The sequence below is a fragment of the Sinocyclocheilus rhinocerous genome, unplaced genomic scaffold (genome assembly GCF_001515625.1).
Source record: "Sinocyclocheilus rhinocerous isolate Xijiao unplaced genomic scaffold, SAMN03320098_v1.1 scaffold288, whole genome shotgun sequence".
Taxonomy (NCBI): Eukaryota; Metazoa; Chordata; class Actinopteri; order Cypriniformes; family Cyprinidae; genus Sinocyclocheilus; species Sinocyclocheilus rhinocerous.
The window spans coordinates 115,002-139,525 of record NW_015635021.1 but is presented as its reverse complement, the minus strand read 5'-3'; the positions used below and the strand labels follow the sequence as shown (position 1 = coordinate 139,525).

General features: G+C 35.7%; 3 protein-coding genes and 1 long non-coding RNA gene across 7 annotated transcripts in view; 3 read left to right on the top strand and 1 right to left on the bottom strand.

Annotated features, from left to right (window-relative positions):
• Positions 1–4,872, top strand: part of LOC107746046 (sodium/potassium/calcium exchanger 1-like) — an 8,956-nt gene extending 4,084 nt beyond the window's left edge. Inside the window, exons 3-7 of the mRNA XM_016560100.1 lie at positions 836–907; positions 1,019–1,183; positions 2,707–2,827; positions 3,726–3,815; positions 4,749–4,872. Coding sequence (XP_016415586.1) covers positions 836–907; positions 1,019–1,183; positions 2,707–2,827; positions 3,726–3,815; positions 4,749–4,872 — 572 coding nt within the window. The remainder of the gene's footprint in view (positions 1–835; positions 908–1,018; positions 1,184–2,706; positions 2,828–3,725; positions 3,816–4,748) is intronic.
• A 1,717-nt stretch (positions 4,873–6,589) lies between these two features.
• On the top strand, positions 6,590–13,027 carry LOC107746034 (5,6-dihydroxyindole-2-carboxylic acid oxidase-like). Its single transcript, XM_016560090.1, has 7 exons — positions 6,590–6,675; positions 8,121–8,476; positions 8,608–8,930; positions 10,404–10,629; positions 10,800–10,979; positions 11,089–11,238; positions 12,811–13,027. The coding sequence occupies exons 2-7, from the start codon at positions 8,122–8,124 to the stop codon at positions 13,008–13,010; spliced, it is 1,434 nt and encodes a 477-aa protein (XP_016415576.1). The 5' UTR covers positions 6,590–6,675; position 8,121; the 3' UTR covers positions 13,011–13,027.
• A 1,791-nt stretch (positions 13,028–14,818) lies between these two features.
• Positions 14,819–24,524, top strand: part of LOC107746011 (uncharacterized) — a 10,801-nt gene continuing 1,095 nt past the window's right edge. Inside the window, exons 1-2 of the long non-coding RNA XR_001640648.1 lie at positions 14,819–15,681; positions 18,209–18,213. This is a non-coding gene — a long non-coding RNA (uncharacterized LOC107746011). The remainder of the gene's footprint in view (positions 15,682–18,208; positions 18,214–24,524) is intronic.
• LOC107746010 (RNA-binding protein 47-like) overlaps positions 16,181–24,524 on the bottom strand; it is a 22,211-nt gene continuing 13,867 nt past the window's right edge. For all 4 annotated transcript variants that reach the window (XM_016560042.1, XM_016560044.1, XM_016560045.1 and 1 more), the window contains 5 exons: positions 23,527–24,250; positions 22,239–22,707; positions 20,407–20,613; positions 19,187–19,377; positions 16,181–17,874 (listed from right to left, as the gene is read on the bottom strand). In XM_016560042.1, coding sequence (XP_016415528.1) covers positions 17,620–17,874; positions 19,187–19,377; positions 20,407–20,613; positions 22,239–22,707; positions 23,527–24,219 — 1,815 coding nt within the window. In that variant the 5' untranslated portion in view covers positions 24,220–24,250 and the 3' untranslated portion in view covers positions 16,181–17,619. The remainder of the gene's footprint in view (positions 17,875–19,186; positions 19,378–20,406; positions 20,614–22,238; positions 22,708–23,526; positions 24,251–24,524) is intronic.

The window sequence follows — 24,524 nt, the reverse complement described above, 5'->3', positions numbered from 1 at the left end:
TATATATATATATTATTTTTTCGTATGCATATTAAACACAGACATTACTTCAATAATGTTCATTTTAGAGTCTATACAATTATACAAAAATGTAAGTGTGGTAGAACCACACTTTATGAAAAAACATCTATGAGTATTAATGAGATCATGTTGCATTGTTACATCTGCCTAAACGAGTGAGAGTGTGGTCTGTTTTGGTGTCTGTCCAAAGCTCCAGCGCCTAATTTCTGATGAACCACTGTCCTATATGTTTCTGCTCCTGCTGCTCCTGTGACCTACATAGAGAAACACATTCATCCTGCTGAAACTAAGATACCCCTAAACCTTAATTCCCACACAACATAGACTTTACCCTCCAATCCTCCTAAAAGCACTACATGCTTCACTGAGTCAAGTGGCCTCTGTCACAGTTGGTTGTATTCAGATAAAGCAGACTTTCTTCATTTCTGTGCATGGGATAAATACGTGTATCAAATGTGCATCTGTTATGATTGATTTCATGATTTGAAGATGTTTTATGAGAAGAATAATAGTACGAATCTCACCCTAGTCTTCATTAAAACCAGTCGTTAGTTGCATACCAATATCTTTTGCCGTTTAAACCAAAAGTCTGGGGGAAAATTTCCAACATTGTAGAAAATGACCTCACTTACAATATTGCAAAGGTTTCTTAGCACGTTATATATTGAACTCTTTTAGACCTAGCTGTTGTCTCACACGTAGTATATACTGTGAGAGCATCATTTTAAATTCCATACATATCCTCCAGCTCTCATCTCATCTTCCTGCTGCAATTTTCACCACTCTGTTAAATGTCTCCCCCATTTCACAACAGAGGTCGCCGTGGATACTAAGGGACCAATTAAGTTGCAGGAGCCTGTTATCAAGAAGTCTAAAGCAACAGGCGGTAAGGCTGTTAATGACACAAATTCACTCTCAAACCTTCTGTCGCCTGCTGTCTATAAATGTAACTGGAAATGTGAGGAAACTTATTTTACAGGTAAAACTGATTTTACAGGTAAAGCACATGAGGCAAGTGATGTAAACGAGATTATCACCTCCAGGGACCCGAACAAGAACAATCAGGGTGTACCGGTGTTGATGAACACTGTTGAGCAGCTCCCACCAACACCAGTTCACAAACTGAGGCTCGGAGATACTGACGCACCAATGGACTCTACACGTATGGCAACTACATGAGAAATATCATTTAAACACACCAAAGTAAACAAACTTGCAAAAACTATTTTTTCAAAAGACATACAACTTCTCATCAGTGTCATCTTATTGTCTGAGTACATTCTTCAAAAACATCTGGAATGAATATATGCTGAAACATACTGTAAACATTTATACATAAATCTATCTATCTATCTACAGTGCTGGTTAGTAACTGATTACATGTAATGTAGATTACACTATAAAAATGCTACAGTAAAAACATGTTAAATGGTTAACGGTAAGTTCCCCTACTATAAAACTGTATCGGACATTACATGTAATTTAGCATTTTTTTCTTCTTCTGTATGTTAATAAATGTCTAATTTGTATCTGTTTATTCTAGCAGATACATCTGAAACAAAGTTGATGTGCAACCGAGAACTTCATTAAGCCTGAACTCTGAAAGAGCAACATCAGAGCAATAAATTCTGGGAAGATCAAAATGTGTTGAATGTAGTAATGTAGATTACACTATAAAAAATGACTGTGAATTTAATGGTAAAAGACTGTAAAAATGCTACAGTAAAAACCTGTTAAATGGTTAACAGTAAGTTCCCCTACTATAAAACTGTATCGGACATTACATGTAATTTTATGGTAGCATACCATTTTTGGAAGTGAAAAAGATCTTATGAACAATCGTTTTTTCTTATCAGTTGTGTACATTAGGGTTGTATGTTACATCTAATGTTGTTAAATTAATGTTTATTGCATTATTTCAGTTTCATGTGTATTACCATGATGGTGTTTAGTGTTTGTGTGAATGACACTGTGCACCTTCTATATATGTTAATATTTAAAAGCTGCCTGTGATGGGCTTTGGTTCATCATGTGATTTTCTCATCATCACCTGCTTTTGGTGCAGTGTTATACAAAGGTACAAAACAGAATTCAGTACTTCAGTGGGTTGGTATATTAACATTATATCAGTTAATGAAATTATGTTATTTAACTGTAAATTTAAGTTAAAACCCTAAAACGCTGCTACCGTATTTTTTACGGTAAAATTCTGGCAACCACAGCTGCCATCGTTTTTACCGTAAATATTACGGAATTTGTTTTACAGTGACGTAATCAGATTCCAAAAATTAAGTACTTATAATAAGATTATATCACATTTTAAAATGCTCATATTCAGATTACAGTAACTTTTTTATAGATTCCATGAATGCAGATTATTCACACAATGGCAGTAAATTATTTATAATTTGATTTGCCCTAATTTTTCTTTTTCTCTCTCTCTTAAATTTTCCTTTCCCAAATTATACCACTTTTATACTTTTGGATATTTGAATATTTTGGATATTTGTATTTTCTGAAGGTCGAGCACCTGTCACTGACCATTTGTTTAATTTTTTTTTTCAATATTTTGTACTGGAAAGTACCAGATGGTAGTCTTTATAGAGAGGCACACCTGCTCATTTCTTTTTTTTTATGTATTTAACTTTCTATATTTGACAGTACTTTCTCTCTTTCACGCTTCAGAGACCAAAGCCATAGGGCAGGACACATGGAAGATAGGAGCCATAGCAGCAGCATTCTTTCTCATTCTGCAAACTGCTGTCACCACTGTCTACATTCTGAAGTGCAGGACAAAGCCAAATAGGTTTGTGTGTGCATTGTAAGATTATAAGGATCTTTGAAGGGAGAAGTGGTTATTGGAACATCACTACAGTAACTGATGAGATATATACTGTAAGTACAATATAGACTGTATACAGAGTGTTAATAAATACACACACAAAATCCACTCGACAGATGATTTTATCAAAAGTGACGTACATAACAAGATCCCTAAGACTCAAACCTATGAGTGAACTATAAGAACATTGGAGTTTAATGAATTTTAGTCCATGTCGGATAGCTTTAAAGCCATCTATACCAATCAAACATTTGGGGTTGGTGAGATTTTTACTGAAATTTAAAGACAACTGCCCACCAAGGCTGCATTTATTTGATCAAAAATACAGTAAAAACAGCAATAGTGTGAAATATTATTACAATTAAAAAACCTGTTTCAAAATATGTAATGGCAAAGTTGAATATTCAGCAGCCAATTACTTCAATCTTTAGAACATTTATTATTATTATCAACATTGAAAACAGTGGTGCTGATTATTATTTTAGCAGACATATGCATTTAGAATTAATCAGTTCTCTTCTGGGAAAAAATATTACTGTACAGTGCACTCAAAGTCATATAGCCATATAAGTTGTTTTTTATATAACAGTCATAATGCCCCCCCCACACACACACTGCTCCCTACAGCATCAAAACAATGACATTTGGAAAGAGGGGTACACATTATAAATCTTATTGTGACTCATGAATATTGTATGATGATATAACGTTTGCACTGTGGGTGAGTGTGTGGGAGAACGGGTTGAATTTAGAGATTTCTAAAAATTATAACGATCGACCACCTTCCTCTGGCTAATAATAGATTATGTATATTGAAAGAACTGCTTTAAAGATAATATTCCTATATATTTGTTAGCAGCAGTGTGGCCCCACAGAAGCTGTGTGCTAGAGGAAACGGAGGTAAAGAAGGTGACGCAAACAATATAGATATCACCGTTCCAATCGATGAACAGTGTTGGGGAAAATTACTTTTAAAAGTAATGCATTACAATATTGCGTTACTCCCTAAAAAAGTAACTAATTACGTTACTTAGTTACTTTTTATGGAAAGTAATGCGTTACATTACTTTTGCGTTACTTTCATGTTACTTTTTAAATATGAGCAGGGCTTGATTGTTTTTAATATAAGAAGTTCTATTTAGAGCAAATGTAAATGCCCTTTCACACCAAAAAGTGTAATGAATAAACCTCAAGCAAAAGTAAATTCACGTCTGTACAGTAGAACGCAGGAGAAGAAACACTCTTCAGCAATAAAAAAACAAAGCACAATTGTTAGTTTCTCTAAAGTCATTTTTGCTTATTAGTATGGTTGAACTGGATCATCAAAGGTCAGCAGCAAAGACATTAGTTAATAAAATGGGATTAGATACATTTGTGTTATTTAACATATTTAATTATTGTAGGTTTGCGTCATATTCTGAGTTTGCATTTCACTGCTTTTATTCATTTTGATGAATACTATTTTGCGAGTTTTGCGAGTGGGATGAATTACAGTACATTCACATTTAGTCTAGAACTACAGTAACATCATGCGCACACAACCCACACAACGCCTCTGCACTTCCGATTTCTCCCAATATGGGGACAGGAGACTTGTCAGTCAATAAATGGGAAAACAAAGTAACTGGCGTTACTTTTTTGAAAAAGTAACTCAGATATTGTCTTGTAAATTAAAAATGAATGCGTTACTTTACTAGTTACTTGAAAAAAAGTAATCTGATTACGTAACTCGCGTTACTTGTAATGCGTTACCCCAACACTGTCGATGAACAGTGAGTATATGACCACACATACTCACCCTGATTATGAGGAACATAAACACACACACACACACACACACACACACACATACATATGCATTGTGACTGATTGTTTGTGTTTGCAGAACCACTGTAGATAACCTTCCAGAGTACTCGCAGGTCCAGCAAGAGGACGTTGCTATGACAACTATCCCACTGGATTCCACAGAGAAGAATTCATCCTATGACCCCAGAACCTCTGTTGTTTAACATTGCTGACCTTAAGGAGTTTGATTCTAGATCATACAAGTGTGTGTGTGTGTGTGTGTGTGTGTGTGTGACTGAGGGTCTGACTGTGTGAGAGTGTGTGTGTCTATATGTGTATTGAATGGTCTGGTTAGCCTTGACACCAAATGTCACTCCTGTGTTATTCTTCGTATAGTAGAATGACCGTTATTTGTGAAAAAGCAGAGTCAGATCAGTTTTTAGGCTGGTTTCACAGTTAAAATATTTAAAAATTCTGGGGTAAAAAGATAAATGTACATAAAGCAAAACAGCATAAAATATTAAGACTTGTTTTCAGAGAATATGTTTAGATTTTAGTTTTTATTGAGTGTTTTCTTGTTTAAAACATCTAACATTTAACATGGTTTATGTTTAAAATAAACAAATAAACAAACTATTTGCCCATGGGGTAAGAGAAATAAACTTAACTCAATATTTCTTTTGAGAAAAACAAGTTTTATTATATTACGCAGTTTTGCTTCTCAAGTATATTTATCTTGTTTTAGAGATATTTAGATATTTTTACTGAAAAACACGACAAAATACTTTTTTACCAACATGTATTGTCCTGCACTCCAAAAATATATTTAGGCCTAAATTTAAGATGTGTATTTGAGTTAAATATATAAAATTCCATTCATTTGGATTGAAAAAAAAAAGTAATAAACTTAATGTGATGCATATTTTTCAGTCATACATAAATTAAACAAGTAAGATTTCGTTTATTATTATTTATAACGTTTTTTTTTATATTTGCAAATATATTTTATTTAAATCCTAAAAATCAGAAAATCATATTTTCAAAATGCTATTTTTTTTTTCAATTGTCCTGCACTCCAAGGTCTAAATTTAAGATTTATCTATTTGATTTGCATATAAAATTCCATCCATTTAGATTAAATAAATAAATAAGTACATTTATATATTTTATTTAAATCATAAAAATAATAAAATCATATTTTATGCATTTGTTCAAATTGCTTCAGATCAGCATAAATCTGTTAATTGTGAAAATACTTACATTTATTCAGTTAAAAAGTATGAACATGGTAACAATGTGGCTAGCTTTGGAACAATCTTTTTTTGTTTGTTTTTGTTTCCTTAATGTATGATTGGCAAATAAGCATCACATTAAGTTTATTAGTTTGATAATAAAACTGCGTAATACAAATAGATGGAAATTTCATATGCAATTCAAATACATTAATCTGAAATTTAGGCCTAAATAAATTTTGGGTTTTGATTTTCTACTGTTTAGTATTGATGAAGTCACACAAATTTATTGCATTAAACAATTTCCATAGAAATATGTAAAACATAAAAACTTGGCAAAGTTTGGCATATGTACTAATTGAAATGTAAAGAGTTCTGTATTTAAAACGATTCTATCTTTCCCGCACAACCCTCCTGTAACAGACATGAGACATGTGTCTTTTCTTTAATAAATGGTTTGTTTCTGTCTACTATTTTGCCTGTTATGAAAGCAAAGACCATCGATCTATCACACCTTTGAAAAGGTCAAACCAACAGACGCAAATGAAGAGCCACATTCACTGAAGAGGAAAGAGAGTTGTAGAATGTGTTTTTACCCTTTCTCTCTCTCTTCCCCTTCTCTCTACTGGTTGCTGATCACGGGATGGAGGGATCAGAGAGAGGAGTGCAGTCAGGAGGGGTGTAAGTATAAAAGAGTTGGCCAGGGGGCAGCACAGGGGGGCACTACAGTACAGGAGAAAGAGAGAGTGTGAGAAAGAAAGAGTGGGGTAGAAAAGAAAGAACGGATGATATAAGGTACACTTTACTTTTATCTTTCTTTCCTGTATTGTTTTTTTTACTCTTTATATCACTGCAGTGGTTGAAGACTGACATTGTGGCCCACTAGGGCATGACATGGATGAATTGTTGTTTAATCAATCAGTTCAGAATTTATGATGAGCATAGATGCAGTGAGTTATATACATATGACTTTTTTTGTCTTGAACTTTTTTTACATAAGAGACAAGATGACAGATCGATAAAGGGAATAGTTTATTTTATTTTGTAAAAACCATTAACGCAATCCATTTGTGTGGGTTTGCTCTGAGGACATAACTAGTCAGTGAGCTACACAGTTTGAGGTTGTGAAGTTGGAACTGTCTATATGCTTAGATGCTGCTAAAAGGCTGCTATACAATTGCAAGCCTATGGTACTTCAAAAAACTAAAAATAAAAGATTCAATATTAAAGATAGAGAGAAAAATCTTCTGTCGCTTTCCATTGTTTCTCTTTGACAGTAATACATTTCTTCCATTTTTCAGATCTTCTGTAATAAGAACGAATCTTACTGTGCACATTTTTGCACTGATCTCAAAAGATTTCCCAATTTCCTTAGGTGCCATTTTTTTGTAGATAATGTCCTATAATGTTTTTTTTTTTTTTTTGGTTTCCACTAACAATTAGAACCAGAGTGGGTTACTCTTTTTTCTGAAGAAAACCATAACACTTCATGGTGAAATAATTTTCACAATTTGCTTAATTTATCCAGTTTAACTGAAAAATACAAAATAAATGTAAATAAAATATTAATATATTAAATAAATATGTTTATATATTATATATGAAATGTGTTATATGTATAAAATAATAATATTAAAATAAAAATAAAATAAAACAAAATAAAATAAAATAAAAGAAGCAAAAATGACTAGTCTAGCTTTTTTTTTTTTAAAGTATACTGTAAGTATCTAACAGACTTTTGTGGTTTATGCATAAAACAAATAATAAACAGTTTTCCAAACAGGATAAGTAAAATAATGAATTCAAATGATTGATTCGAGATACATTTCCTGAAAACAATTCATAATATCTTATAAAATTTCACTTCTACATTTATCTTGTTATATGATGTTTAGATAAAATATTGTTTTTAGTGTTCTAATTAAATAATTTGCTAATATTACAAGTATAAACTGCATGCAAAACTAAAAAGCAGATTTTTATGACTGATAGACATTGGCAGACCTAACGACCTAACTTTCACAAACTATGCACTTTTAAAGGAATATTTAACCCCCCAAATTATTTTACTCACCTTCATGCTGCTCAATATACATAATGTATTATTAGTATGATTTTTATTCTGCCTAGCATCTAAATAAAATTGTTACAGGTTTGTAATGACATGAGGGTGACATTTTTGGGTGATCTATCCCTTTGAGCATATTTCAATGCATGTGGTCCAATTTATGTCTTTCTAGGATGTGGAAGAGTGTGTGTTTAGTGCTAATGTGCGTTGTGCTGACGCACGCGCAGTTCCCACGTCAGTGTGTCACACCAGAAGGTCTGCAGAGTGGCACCTGCTGCCCATCACCTACTGGACTGCCCAATGATGAGTGTGGATCCAGTACCGGGAGAGGTCAATGTGTGTCAATTACTGCTGACCGCCGGCCACACGGGCCTCAGTATCCTCACGATGGGCGGGATGATAGAGAACGATGGCCACTTCGGTTCTTTAACAGAACCTGTCAATGCAACGGAAACTTCAGTGGATTTAACTGTGGCCGATGCCGGCACAGTCTGACAGGGCCAAACTGTGATCAAAGAGTCACCGTGGGTGAGGACAGACATCCATACGCTTAAATCCTCATGATGAACAAGTATACAGATATGCACTGTAAATACATACAGTATGTGATGTTTGTATGCTTTGCTTTCTGAATCGTCTGGGTTTGTTTGTGTTCTCAGTGCGACGTAACGTCATGCAGATGTCTGCAGATGAGAAAAGAGCCTTTGTGGACGCCCTGGACCAGGCTAAAAGAACTGTCCATCCTGACCTGGTCATCTGTACCCGCCGCTATCAGGAGATTTTCGGCCCGGACGGAGCAAGTGTACAGTTTGAGAACATCACCATTTATAATTACTTTGTCTGGACCCACTACTATTCGGTCAGTAAGACTTACATGGGTCCAGGCCAGCAGAGCTTCGGAGGTGTGGATTTCTCACACGAAGGACCAGGATTTGTCACTTGGCACCGGTACCACCTGTTGCAACTGGAGAGAGACATGCAGGTGACCCAAATCAGATAATGATAATGAAATACAAAACCTGTTAAATGATGTCTTGTGATTCCAAAACTTTATGACATGGAACACAAAAGGAGATATTTTAAAGAATGCATTGGTTGCTCTTTTCCATGCAAATATAGCGACTGGGCACTGGGGCTTTCAAGCTTCAAAAAACATGCAAAAAGTATCATAAAAGAAGTTCATATGACTCATACCCTGTATGTCAAGTTTTCTGAAGAGAAACAGGTGAACTTTACTTTGTTGACATCCGCCCTACAGTGTCTCTTTTTGGGGTGCTCATGACAGTAGTAGACATGTCAGTTAAATAAGTCTGGTTGATCTGGTAAATAAATAAATATTCATTTTGGTGGGAATTATTATCAGTGGATTATGACTTTAATTTTGATTTATTTATAATACAAAGTTATGATATGACTTCAGAGACTTTAGATCACTTTTATGATGCTTTGATGTTTTTTGATGTTTGATGAAGCTCCAATAGAGAAGTATGAACAATACATTTAAAAAAATACCTTCTTATTTATTCAGTGGAAGAAAGCCAGTCATACAGGTTTGGAACGACATGAAGTTGAGCAAATTATGACAGAAATTTAATTTTTAGGGTGAATCTTTCCTTCAGTATTCATGCTTTGTTGCATCATATGTCATAAAAAGTCACAGTTATTACATGCCAAGACAAGTTGAAAGTTATGACATAAAAACATAATGACGACAATTTGAAATACAAGATAAAACATCATAGTTATTAGATACAACTTTTGACTTTAGCTCACAATGTAACAATTTTTTTTTTTTTCAGTTTTAGTCAAATATTTACCCTTTTAAAATATATTTTCAAAATAAAATACATTTTTACAAATATTATGAATTAATAAATTATAAACATCATTACGTTTTGGGAGAGTCGCACCACATGACACATGATTTTACAACCAAAAGAAATCTTAACTTATAAAAAGTTTATCTGATATTTTACCAGACATATTGGCCTTGACACATAGTGTTGATTGTCTATAAGGGGTCATTTTCAGTTTTTTTAATGATTTAATGATTTTATTTTTTAAATGATTTATTCTTTTTTATAATTGTTTTTTCTGTTTGTTGGTTGGATCATATAACTGTATTGTTCGCACTGCATGGTTTGACAGACAAAGGTTTTTCAAATATTAAAAGCAGTGAAGCAGCTTTGTTAAAATATTAAAATATGTTTTCCTAAGAAATCTTTAATATGAGACATTTAAGAGATGTTTTTTTTTATTTTTTATTATGATTCAGGACAGTTGTATCACCCTGACATTTTAACTTCATGCCCCACATAAAATATCAAAATTAATTTTAATTCAGAACTTGCTCATTATTGAAGAGTTGTTTTCAAGTCAGTGTGTGTTTGAATTGCATTTTAATGTATTTTTGAGACAAATTAATAGATTCTGACAAAAAAAACAAAAAAAAAAACATCTTTTACAAAATATATCAAAAGTTATCAAAATGTCTCTGCCTGGTGTGTATTCAGGTACAGAGACAAATCCAATCAGAAGAAACCCTGCCGGTAATGTGGCTCGACCCATGGTTCAGAGATTACCAGAACCACAGGACGTCATTGACTGTCTCGAGCTGAACACTTTCGACACACCACCTTATTACTCAACTTCTTCTCAGAGCTTCAGGAACACTGTTGAGGGTATGATACACTCGCAACTGCAAATAAAACTACTTTCTAAAAAGGTTTTTGAAAAATGTTTGAAGTCACAGGCAAAGGAACTAGCACACCAAATAACCACCTGCATAAAGTCGTTGCAACATTTCGGAGAAGCGAGGAGACTTTTAATTGGTGTTCTTGTGTGTCATTAGGTTACAGTGCTCCCCAGGGAAACTATGACCCAGTAGTGAGGAGTCTGCACAACCTGGCTCATTTGTTTCTCAATGGCACAGGTGGACAGACTCACCTGTCACCAAACGACCCCATCTTTGTCCTGCTTCACACGTTCACTGATGCCATCTTTGATGAATGGCTTCAGAGACACACTGCTGGTAAACACACACACACACACACACACACACATAATGTACATACATACATAACCAAAATGAGTTTTAAATTTCAGTTGCATTCTAACAAGTGATCTTTGAACTAACGCAGCAGGAACAGAGGTCTATCCTGAGGAAAACGCTCCGATTGGACACAACAGAGAGTTCAATATGGTTCCTTTCTGGCCACCAATCAGAAATGCTGAAATGTTTGTCGCTGCCCCAGACAACCTGGGCTACACCTATGAGGTTCAGTGGCCAAGTGAGTAATCAGTTATAGCAGCACAGCAAAAAAAGTATCCATAACAAGCCCATAAACTATCTAAATATTCCGGTAACACTTTAGAATAATGGTCTGTCATTAATAGGTAAACTATGCAGGAAGTAATGCAGAACTAATGAGTAGTACTACATTAAAACTTCAGTTACTATTAAATAAGAACAGAAACGTCAACAGTTGTCTTTTTTATTCTCAACGTCGACTTAAAATGCATTACTAATTACTCTAGTGTTACCTAGTAACTCTTCAAGAACTACTAGTGATCTGAACCATTATTTTTAAATAGAAAAAAAAAAAGTTCTTCACCTTAAAATAACGGTCCAGATAATTACTAGTTAATGCAAAGTGATTAAGTAACACTAGAGTAGGCTAATTAGTGATTAGTAATTCATTGGTAATTAATTGGTGCGAAATAATAACTATTTCGTAATGAGGCCGATCTCATTCAGTAATTACTGATTGCTTATTAAGGAAGTATCTCAGTCCTAAATTCACTATTACTTAATGATTAGTTAGGCTTGTTTGGATATTAGTTAATAGTAGTAGCTGAAGTGTTAATGTAGTTCACCCATTAGTCCTGCATTACTTCCGGCATAATTATCTGTTAATGATAGAACATTATTCTAAAGTGTTACCAATATTCCTTTCTGGAAAACTCTATTAGTATAACTGAACTTAAAGTTAAAGGAATAGTTCACCCAAAAACTAAGATTGTCATAATTTCCTCACATGTTTTTTCTTCTGTGCAACACAAAAGTAGATAATTTAATTAATATCCAGCTGTGTGAATTCAGTATAATGGCAATACATTATGATTCACTTCAACACTTAATGAAGAACCCAAAAATGCAAGTGCTCTGTTCGGGTTTAAGCAATTTTAGTAAAATTTTAAAAAATTGTAAAATTGTTGCAGAGGCCATTGATTTCCTCCTTTGAATTTGTCTGACGGTGTCAGGTTCTCCCACTCTTCATTACATTGTTCTTTTTATAACAGAAATCTCTGGATATTTAACACATAATTACTTTAAAGACATGTACACCAAATACACAAAATAATGTTCTTTTTAGCAGCATCATATGACCCCTTTAATCTATAATCTCATTCGTAAATTTTCTTACAGTCTGCTTATATTCCGCTCAGGGTGGCCCTTCATGTTTATCATTTTTCTAAAAATCTCATGTTTTCATACGAATTACATTGTAAATTCATACTAAATCTCCACCTTGTAAAATATTTATGTTTTCTCATGAGATCAGATTGGATTTTGTAGAAATCATGCTAAAGAGATTACACATTAATATTGAGCCAATGGGATCACTTGGGGTCCTAATAGAGACCCCATTTTTAGGGAGGACCCCATTTGTCCTGACACTGGTTTAAAGGCGGTTAGCAAACCAATGTCAAGGATCCATTTCTGCCACCTACTGGACTGGAGTGTGAAGTGCACACAGGAACGCAATGGCAATTTTACTACGCATTTAAAAAATGTTATTCACCTTTATACATTTGTGGTTTGATATAAACACAAAATCTCTCTCTTTCTCCCTCCTTAGCTCGGGCATACACTATTTCAGAGATCATCACCATAGCGATTGTTGCCGTGGTGCTTGTTGTGGCTGTGGTGGGCGGAGTCATCGGGTGTGCTGTTCGGGCACGTTCTTACCGCTCGGCTGAGGGCCTGGAGCCGCTGCTAGGGGAACAGTTCAGGCGTTACTCAGAGGATGAGCGGCATGCTTCTCAGTCTGTGGTGTGATTGAGAAACTAAAAAAAAAATACATTTAAATGTTAAAATTTTTTGCACTGTGCATCCACACTGTACTGGAGGAGTTTGAATTATGAATTACTAGCATTCAAAAGCATTATAAAAGTAAAAGGGGCTCAATTTATGACTATTTATTATCAGATTTTTCATGTCCAGTGAGACACTGAGAATACAATCATATGCGCACTTAAAACACATTTAAATGAGTTTATGCACTGCTTATGAATGCCCTATGAACACGTGACTTACGGTTATTGTACAGTGTGGCCTATTTTATATTACTCTGATATAAAAAAAAGTTTTAAAATTTTGATTTTGTGTACTGTACACTCAATTTTATTTAACACTGCAGACGATTCAGCAGCAACTGCAATAGAGACAAATTTCAAGAATATTGAAATAAGAATATTATAAAATAAATATTTTAAGCACATTTTATACATATTTTACTAAATTATTATTTAAAGGAAAAAAACTCCTCCTAGTTACCATAAAATAACATTCCTGATAGTGTCCATACACAGGCTCAAACTTTTATATGACATGGTTTGTGTAATGCCATAATAGTGTTACGATTAATAATCAAATCCATCAGAACAAAATTGCAAGAGTGCAGAGTAAATTAAAGCAGACACTTTTATCCAAAGCGACTTACAGTGCATTCAGGCTATACATTTTTTATCAGTATGTGTGTTCCCTGGGAATTGAACCCACAACCTTTGCACTGCTAACGCAATGTTCTACCACTGAGCCACAGGAACAACAAGTAAAAAGTGTCTTGGTGAAATAAAGTGGGACAACAGTGGTATTTTGGAACAGTACACTTTTCTGTAATTAACATTCAGTAATTAAAATAATAATTAAGAACTAGGTTTGTGTAATTAATTTGTATTCTAGAGGCTTATGTTTAAGAGGAGCATTTTCATTTGCCAAAGATGAATTAGATGTGATCATATCCACTGTGATGCATGATTATGATGCAGATGAAAACATTTGGAATGACAGCTACCCTTGCGGCAACTATTAACATTTGATTTTCTGCTGATATTAAAAGGGCAATCAATCATGAAACATGTTCGTCCCACTTCACCCTATTTACAAAGAAAAGACATCAAATCAATTCTATTTTCTCAGTTGAGCTTGCATATTTTTACACCACTACAGTGTGGCAATAATGACCAAATCAGCAAGCATCATGTCATGCATGCCACTGCTACTTAGTCGTTTCCTGAGACTACTACTACTAATAATAATAATGATAAAAGGAAGAACTTCACTGCACTTAATGGGCATGTTGAGAAAAACCAGGCAGTTTCAGCCATATTACAGTAACACAGGTGTTCAGATCCCATTCCATCACTTTAAACCTACATCTGGTCCCTCTGCACTGCTGCCCCCTAGTGATACAAAAAGAACTGCATGTTTGAATGTAAAATTTTCATTTTAGTTCAGGGATGCTCAATTTTATTCCAGGAAATCTCCCATCTCACAAAGTTCACTTCCAAACCTTATCAAACACACCTGAACCAGCTGATGAAGATCCTCAAGAACACAGAAAAGTGTGTTGGAACAGCTGGAACTGAACTTTGCGGGATGGTAGGAACTGGTTTGAGCACCCCCTGCTTGAAACGATTTGGTACACTTTGTCAATCACCAAAAGAGATCTTCAACCCTCATTACTTGTGAAATTTAAACTAATGAACATTACATGATCTGATAACTTTCAGCACAGACAATGCTAAAAACAAAAGTAAAAGAATAAATTTCAAAATATTAAAAAAAGGTAGCAAAATTAGATTTTTTTTTTAAATTATTTAGTAAAATTGCTAATAATTTTAGTAAAAAAAAAAAAGTGTAAATGGTGAGCAAAGAAGAAAGCAACGGAGAAATAAGAATAAGAAGGACAAGCACAGATCTTACTTTTCCTTTTGAAAATGCTTTATTAAACTACCTCTATAAATACAACAATGCCAAAAAAGTTTTAAAACAAACAATGCGAGATAGAAAACAGTTCTAAACAGAGCTAAAAAAAAAAAAAGGAAAAGATATTATGGCAATAACATTCTACATTATCGAAATGTCCTCAGCCGAGGTCACCTTGTCTTGTTCATTTGTCTTTTAGTAACAAGAAACAAGTCTAAAAAGGAGAGAGAGAGAAAAAAAAACGCTACACATGTAGTGTTTATGAAATGATCGCAAAATAAATCGTGTTTTGCCAATGAATGCATGATCAATTTGGGCCAGTATTACTCCACACTGGCAACTTACAGCCACATTTATATATCCACACATACACACATTCGCATTAGTTGAACACTTTGGCAAAAAAAAGAAGTTTTTGTTGTTGTTAAACTCTCTAAAGCACATAATAAGATGAAAAAATCTTCTTAAAATATATTATAGCATTTCCTCTTACTTCATACACAAAAACATTGTACTGTATATATTAAATATATCCTGACTGCTTCGCTCATAATAAAAGATTAGATAACAGACAGAGAAAAACTACTGGGGATGGTTCACTTTTCTCAAAAAAACACAGATATGCCATATTCTAGATGATCGCAGCAGTGTGTAAAAATGTGTCACTACGTGATGTGACTTGCATGGATCGTCATTCTTTGTTTTGGTATATCGTGACGTTTTCCCCAAACTTTCGACTGTCTGCTGTCTCTACACACATCTATAGGAGGAGTTCGGAGGGGGGATTGAGAGTATTGTGCCATTAAACTGATTTTATTCTGCAACTCAAGGTCTGCGAGTCAAGACCGTTAATAAACAACATGAACATAATTGGTTCAATGGCAAATGGGACAGTACTTCAGGTGTAATTTGTATTAATGGCACAAAAGCGGGTAAGAGGGAACATGTGTTCCCCTAATGAGGCACATAAGACTTCACAGGACTGGATGCTGGGAATCACAGTAGTGGTCTGAAAAAATAAGGGTTGGTCATCAACTAACACAACCCGTAAAAGTAAGCAGAACTAAGTCATCATAAATAATGCTGCATCTTCAACCCAGCTACTTTTTTGTCAGTCCGGTTTGTGCATTTAAAACACATTAAAGGGATAGTTTACACAAAAATGAACATTCTAAAAAATCACTGAAAATCTTTTACTCATCCTCAAGTCATTCCAAATCTGTATGACTTTCTTTCTTCTGCAGATATTTTGAAGAATGTTGGTAACCTAAACGTTTTGGTTACCATTGACTTCCATTGTATAGATATACACTCAAAATACCTTCTCTCATGTTCCACCGAAGAAAGTAAGTTATACAGGTTTGGAACGACATGAAATTTCATTTTTGGGTTAACTATACCTTTAACAGAGAACTAATGTTATCCAGCATATATCTGACTGACTGAAAAACTTCTCTTTTTCCAGTTTCCGTTTTCTTGAACACTTATTTTGCCTCTGAGAATGTGAATGAAAACAGTGTTTGTCTATCTTCCAGTTAAGAGAAGAAAAATATCTTCTAGACAATAAAAACAACATCTTCAAACCAACTAAACAGTAGAATCTTAAAACAATCTAAATATAAAAATAAACAGTTAAGGAGGAAAAAACGAATGCAGGAATTTGCATATAGACTCGTGTGCAGGAAACCCAGTGGACGGAAGATTCCGACGTCTTCAACACATTTTGAAAGTATATGTTATAAACTCAAAATACAGCATTTTCATGAAACACTTCAAATCTTCTACTTCTGTGGTTGTTGAAGTTCCTGCTCAGCAGTTGTTTGTTCATTTTACAGTTTTTTTGTCAATTTTGTTTTTCTTCACAAAACAAAAGTAAATGCACTAAAGCATAGAGAGCCATTAAATACGTTCTTATTAAAGTCCACAAATACTACAACGTTCTTGTGCCCGTGAATGCAGAGGAGTGGTATTAGGAGTGTGCAGTGACACGAATGCTCTGGCTCACGACTCTCAGCTGGAGTGTGTGGGGAAGCTGGTGATATGTCAGTAGGTGTGCTTCTGCAAGTCTTATTTGGAATTACTTCATATGAACATATCACTCGGAATCAGTCAACAGCTGTACTGGTGATCAACTAATAAACAAAACCTCTGCAGAATGATCAAATATGCAAATGAGTGATGAGTTGTCATTCATTCAGTCAGTCGTGTAATGGCTTTGGAAATCAGCAAGAGTTGTCGATTCCTTTAGGAAGTCGAACTGACAGACTGTTTCCTATGGATCTAAAGGGAAAATAGGCGAGGTTCTGGTCACATTGCAGGGTTTGAGTCCATAACATATAACACAAAAGTCTACCTGTCTTGATAAGCTAATCAGTATCATACAAAAGTGGTTTTGGTCTAGGTCATACGTCTGGATTAATAAATGTGGGCCAGAGGGGCTGATGAAGATGTGAGATAATTTAGATGAAATCTACATCCATGCTGCCAGCGTCTAATCTAAAGCCTTCCAGGGAGCTTCACACGAGTCAGAAGGTGTTAAGAGTTGTTGCATGTCAGTTTCACTCTCCGTGGTTCAATTAACCAGCAGACCTCATAGATGTGGTGTAAATGTCTGATGGCCTGTGGTGATGTGGTGTGTGTGTAATTGTAAGTCATTGTGATCGATGCTGCAGGTATCTCAGTAGGTCTGGTATACATCATGAATGGGCATCTGGAAGGTGGCAGTGGCAGGGAAGGCCTGAGGCATGTACCCAGCGTACCCTCCATAGGTTGCGGCGGCTGCCATAGCAGCGTTCTTCTGCAGCGCTGCCAGCATGGCCGTGTTGGCATGGGTAGCGATAGGCATGTAGCCGGCTCCATACAGACTGGCAGCTGCAGCCGGGATCCTCTGGACATTGTGAGCCATAGCATAGACGGGGGTTATAGAACGACCCTGTGAGGTAAAGAGAGAGATTGATACACCGTATCCTAACTAGACATGATAAAGCAACAAGCAATAAAGAGTTTTTGACAACGACCATGATGGTGGGTCGCTTTGTTTCTATTTCTGCAGTGTCATTCAGGGTAGCGCTGTCTAGAGTGAAATCTCATTGGTCCAAAACAGAAGATGTGAATGGAGGGTTTTTCATTCCCTGTTCACAGATGAAATAAAACCTGCTCCAATTTCCCCCATAGCAAAATGAGCATATTAAAGGGTAAGTTTGCTGATTTTTAACGTCGGAAAATGTCGGTAGTACTATAAGTAAATGAACGCCATTATTTGTCAGCAAAAGTTCACTAATGATGCGTTTGACGTAGACTTTTGATAGCTCCAGGGCTTCTGTGTAAAGTACAGATTTGTATCCACGCTCATGGATAATCTGATCGAGCCCAGTGCATTATGGGTGTTGACATTTTCCTTCCTTTATTCACCATATCCCCTTTTCTGTTTTCTCTAGTCGTGTAATTTTTTTTTCTTACTCATAATGACTGTATGAACACAAGATCCATACAGATTTCCATCCAGTTGTGAAGGCGATATTCAATATATGACAATGGGATTTTGACTAGATGTTGTGTATTTTTGGTAAGTATTGGTATTATTTTTCGAATAATATTTTAACGTGGTGAATTCTTTTATTATGGGTTGTGGTAACATATTATGCTTGTCAGGATTCGTATTTTAAGAATTGGCCGCCTTTCAAATCATGAGTTGGAATTTTAACTGAACAGAAAGTTTAATTGGAATTTGAACTGGAATTACAGGAAGTGGAATTTACTGAATTACAATTCAAAGAAATGAAATGGCACACAGATATATGTTTGTCTTTCTGTAAGGCCTATAAAACCTCCAAAATTAAAAACTATTTGAACTTTTAGACAAGGCTTTTCAAAGTTTGACTTGACGACAAACTTCCTTTTCTAGTTACATTTATTGCAGTTACGTGAATTTGTAAACATTTCAGTTCTTTTAATTCTACTTCCTTTAATTCAAATATTTGCTACAGCAATTCAACTTAAATTCAGATCTCATGATAGCAGTATTAGATGGATCTTAAAGTGTAAGAAAACACTAACGCTCCAGGCATAATCATGCTCTACATAGCTGTACAATAATCCAAAATGTTTTCATTGGCTGTTAATGTGTCATACAGCGCAGCATTTTCGCTTTCAGTGTGAATACGCAAATAAGCTCATGGTGTTAGAATTATCTGAGTGTTATAATAACTGTAAATTGTCCCATCTGCTCAGGTGTAGGTGAGTACCTGGTAAGGCGGTGGTGTGGAGACTGCAGGTATGACCGCCGCAGTGGCCGAGGCAGCTGTGGGGTCATGCTGGAGGGCCATAGGGTTTATCAGGTGCTCCACTGGGTGCATCTTCCCTTCATCCATTAACTTAGTTGCAGGGGCAGCAGAAAACACAGCAGGGTACTGAGCGCCGAGTGCTGGAAGAGCCACTACACATATATACATACAATCAGAACTACATGGTGAACATTACATACAAAACATGAACATTATGTAAACTGTGTACTATATGTGAGGTAACATAACACTTTCAATATGAAATGAGGCAGTATAGAAATGCAGGTAAGTGAAAGATAAGTCAGAAAGTGCAAGAATGGAAAGACTGAGACTTACACAACCTGTCCTCTTTTACAAGTGTATGACTCAGCTTAAGATTAACGACAAAAAACACACCCACACGCAGCCACGTACGCATTGGCTTTCACACACACATACATTGTTTCCGTGTACAAAAACTCTTTTCATTCCCCACATTAATTTAGACTTAGGATCAGTAGGTTTAAGTGACGTCAGAATACTCCAGTCAGGAGTTTTGCAGATCTCAGATCAGAATTGTGCAAGATCAGTTAGTTTCGACACAGAGCAGCCGATTAGTAAGAAAATTAAGTCATTAAGAACCTTGAACTCAATGCCCAAACAAACTCGCGCAAAGCATTGTTATTGGTGGTTTAGTTCCTCTGTTATGTTAATATCCTTAATAACAGTCTATTCAGATGACTGTACATATGTAATATTTAATCTGGAGGTATATACAAATTTGAGAGCTTTTTGAGAATTGTTTGAACATTGTATGTATAATTCAAAGAAGGCATTTAAGCAATAAAATCTAAATCAAAAGCCTGCTTACTGGAGTAAGCCGTGACAGCGATGACAGCTGTCATAAAGAAAGCAAGTTACTGTTCCACTCCAGGCCAGTAGGGGCAGTGGAATCTAACAAATTTATCTTTATATTTTTTTGAGTAACCCCAGTTTACTTGACTGCAATTTTTAAATGTAACTCTAACTGGTGGATACATTTCAGTACTAAATAACATTAGCAAATTATCCAGAAACCTCCATTTCAGAATGAACAGTTTTTAGATTCTGTTTCTAGATCATTTTAGATTCTGCCTCTACTGGATGGAGTGGAGCACAGCTGAGCTTAATTCTGTATGTATGTGATTTAATTTCACACTGACTTGTGCCAGGCTTGATGCCCACTGGGTTCACAGCTGCCAGCTCTAGATTGGGCATGATCTCGTAAGGTTTGTCCAGCAATTTGCCCTTTCCTTCATGGTAGCGGCTGTAAATGCCTCGGCCAGCTGAATAGCCACCAAGGTATGAGCCGCGGGGCCCTGGGCCCCTATTACCGGCCCCAGCACGGCCACGGCCTCTTACAGTACCTGCTTGAGATACAAATGAAAGGAGGTGCTGTTCAGGTACAGAACCACAAGGAGGTACATACCTGTATATAAGTACTGGTAACCCCATTGTTTGAGGTTGAGCAGACATTTTAAATAAAGTAATTAGCTTTCTCTGTCAGCTTTCTATTCAGGTTGAATATATCGAGAAATGGGTGTGGCACTATCACTCTTCAGCATTCTAATTCAAACTGCTGTCAGTGTGAACGCCTCTTGAGATATTTGTAATTACCCACCATTCTTTGAGATGGGAGTGGTGGTGGTGTTTGAGCAAAGTTGAAATTAAAAGTAAAGATAAAGTTTTGTTTTAATCAGACCAAGGATGACCAAACACATCTCAGATTGAGTATGCAATCACAGTTCTTTGTTCAATTTGAAACCCAACCCAAAACCACAAGCATTTGTAATTGATGATTATGGGTTAGGAAATGTAATAATACCAGATTCCCATCATTAGTTTCAGTATCATACATTTTGGGGATCTCAGCTCTTCAGCCAAAAACAATCTCAAAATGCATGCCATCTAGTGGCCATGCTAAAGATGTGATTAGCAACAAAGAGGGCAGAGCTTCTTGTTTTGGGAAGTATCTTTTAAAGCAGTTGATCTCAACTGGTTTCGTTTCTGTATTTTACATTAGTTTCAAAGTAGCCGACACAGTACCGAAGCTGTTTATTGTAGAAAAGTACGAATATTTCCTTAAAATCAAAAATCATTAATATTAACATGAGCTAATGAGCAAAATTATGACAAGGCTGAATGGGAAAATTGATTTAGGTTTCTAAATGTTTCTTGAAAATCAATGGAAGGCAACCTCTTGGAAGCCAATAATTCACAGCTCAAAAGACATTTTTGTCCAATCAAACCATTTTTATCTTCATTATATGATACTCCATTGAGACAAAACATAATTGATGAAAGTACAATTTTTCACTTTTATTGTGTTTTTTTTAAAAAGTGTCTTTGTAGCTCAGAAAGCTGATAAAAATATGTATGATTTTCTGAGAAATATAAATGTAGTAAATGTAATCACTCTCACAAATTGTCCAAAAATACTTAATATGTACACTGTCAAAAATGAAACAAAGAAAATTATCACATGAATACTACAAGATTATTGTATTACAGTATTACAAGAAAATCTTGTAAAAATCTTGGTTTTTCTACTTCAAATCTGAGTGAAAATTGAAAATTGAATTTTCTACACCAATTTTCAGAGTAATTGGTAATGAAGTACAATTATTTAAGTACCCTATACCCCTGAATGCAGTCTGGGTCATATTTGTTTGTTTTTTATGGACATGGCTTTTCATGACTTTTAGCATAGTTTTTACCAGTTGAGAAACACTGTTTTAAAGGATGTGCCCATATGAAAGCTCTGGGTTAAAGGGGACAAAGTTTTAACATTAATTGGTTTGTACAGATCAAGTCTCATTACGTGTGTGAATATGGACTGTAATGCAAGAGAGAGTTGGAAAACAGTCTAGTTTCCCAACTATATTTAACAGCATGATACTCAAGTACATATAGACTTTTTTCTAATCAAGAATCACATTTCTCCCACTGTTCAATCTGATTTGAGAAAGTAAAGAGAAAAATAAAGGTTTCCAACCTTTGATGAAGTACTCTCGGTTGGGCCCAATGAGTGTGTTGTAGGGATAGCCGTAATAGGTGAGTGTATATGGGTCACACTGATACACGTAACTTTGTTGGGTGTTGTCGGTAGTTGTCGGAGCCGCTGTTGCCTTCGATGCTTTCTGATAGCGGGTGTACTGCTCCTTATCCACAGGCTTGGCCAGGGTCACTTCAATACGGGAACCTTCGATCTCTGTGCCGTTCAGGTTGTCCATTGCAACCACAGCATCTTCTCGACTGGAGAAGTGAACAAAGGCGTAGTCTCGGATTTTTTTGACACGTTCCACGCAGCCAGGGTTGAACTGGCCGAAGGTTTGGCGTAGAATATCCTCACTGGTCTCTATCATCAGGTTCCGCACGTACAGAATCTTCACTGTTTCCATGACGTCCTCGTCAACGTCAATCTCAGGTTCTGCCCAGTCAACTGCAATCTGGTGACCCCAGAGCTATATACACATACACAGAGAAACAGATATGCACTCAACAGGTTTAAAGTAAGGGAGATGTATTCACTAAATGTCATGGATAAAGGAATAGTTCACCTAAAAATAAAAATTCTCATTATTTATTTACCCTCATGTCATTCCAAACCCCAATGCTGCTATTTTTTTCTATATAGATCCTCACACAGCTATTTTCCAGTGCACTTCATTATTATATGTAAAGCTTCAAAAAGCGCAAATGAATATGATAAAAGCACAATATAATCAGTCCATATGACTTATGAGCTATATTACAAGTGTTCTGAAGCCATTCAGTAGATTTGTGATGAACTGAGTGAAACCGAAGCCACTAATAAAATCTTCCCAAAGCAGTGAGTCTTTGAACTATAGGAATCAGATCATTTTAATTTAATCTGTCAGTCTGACTTGCAACAAACCGTTCTTTGAAAATAATCATCTTGAAATAGTTATTTGTTCTTGAATCTGTTAGTTAGTTATCAGCTAACTAGGTGAAAAAATTACTAGTGAAAAATGACTTCAATTTCAGTCTGTTCCTTGTGCAAATTTATCGTCTGACTTCAGAAGATGTGGAATATAGCACATGAGTCTTATGGAATACTTTTATTATGCTTTTATAGTGTTTTTGTTCCTTATTATAGTGTTTTTAACATAGTAAGCATGGTCTATCACTTTTGTTGTATGGAAAATAGCTGAATAGTGTGAATAGTCTTCAAAAAATTCTCCTTTTCTAAGTATATAATGACAGAATTTTTTAATTTTGAGTGAACAGTTCCTTTGATTCCAGTGGAAAATGGTGTTAACCTGAATTCGTCCTGGCATGAGCTTTCTTCTGGCCATAGCAGCAGCACGGTGAGACTCGTACTCTACAAAGGCAAAGCCACGATTCTTCATCTTATCCGCAGCACTCGCATACACAATCACATCCAGCACCCCCTCCGTCACCTTGGAAACTTCCTCCAGGATCTCCTCACGCTTCTTGGTTTTTGGGATTCCGCCAATGAAGAGGCGGCAGTTATCTACACTAGAGCACACACCTAACAACCTTCCTGGACGAATTTCGAAGTTATTGAGTTCACGAACTGCTCGCTTAGCTTCGTGCTTCTGCGTGAACATGACGAACGCGTAACCGCGGTTCTTCCCGTCAAAATCCATCATTAGGCGCATCTCGTAGATCCGTCCAACAGTCTCAAATACTGGCACCAGCTCGTCCTCGTAAACATCACGTGGGATTTTACCCACAAAGATTTCACAGCCACGTGGAGGGGAGGGGCCTTGCCAGCCTGGTGGCGGGCCATATTTGCGCTGTCCATTTTCTTGCACCATACCATAACCTGACTGCTCCATCAAGGCCATAAGCGCAGCTTCATTGGGGGCCCCAGCCACTCCCTCAGGGATGGCGTTGTGATGCTGCGGATGCCCAGAGGAGGCCTTAGAAGAGGAGGAAGGGCTAGGGTTACTCATAGCAACGGCAGAGGCGGAGTCTTCTGCTGTCATTCTGAGATAAGCATCCAATCAGGATTGGAGTCTAAAAAGAGACAAGAGACAAAAAATTTCATCTGGTCAGTATGTATAAATTACTTGTATTGAAAACAAACTATGAACATCGCCACATAATTAACTAATACATCTATCTCCATAAACAATTCAATTTCAAGCATTTTTTAAAAATCTTTTTATTTTTTTGTCTGTATTGAAACTGGAATCCCGGTGTAGCAATATTCAATTTAAATGATAGCAAAGATTATCTAAATGTAAAAATGGACAAAATAAGCATGTACAATGTAAAATCCAATATCTCT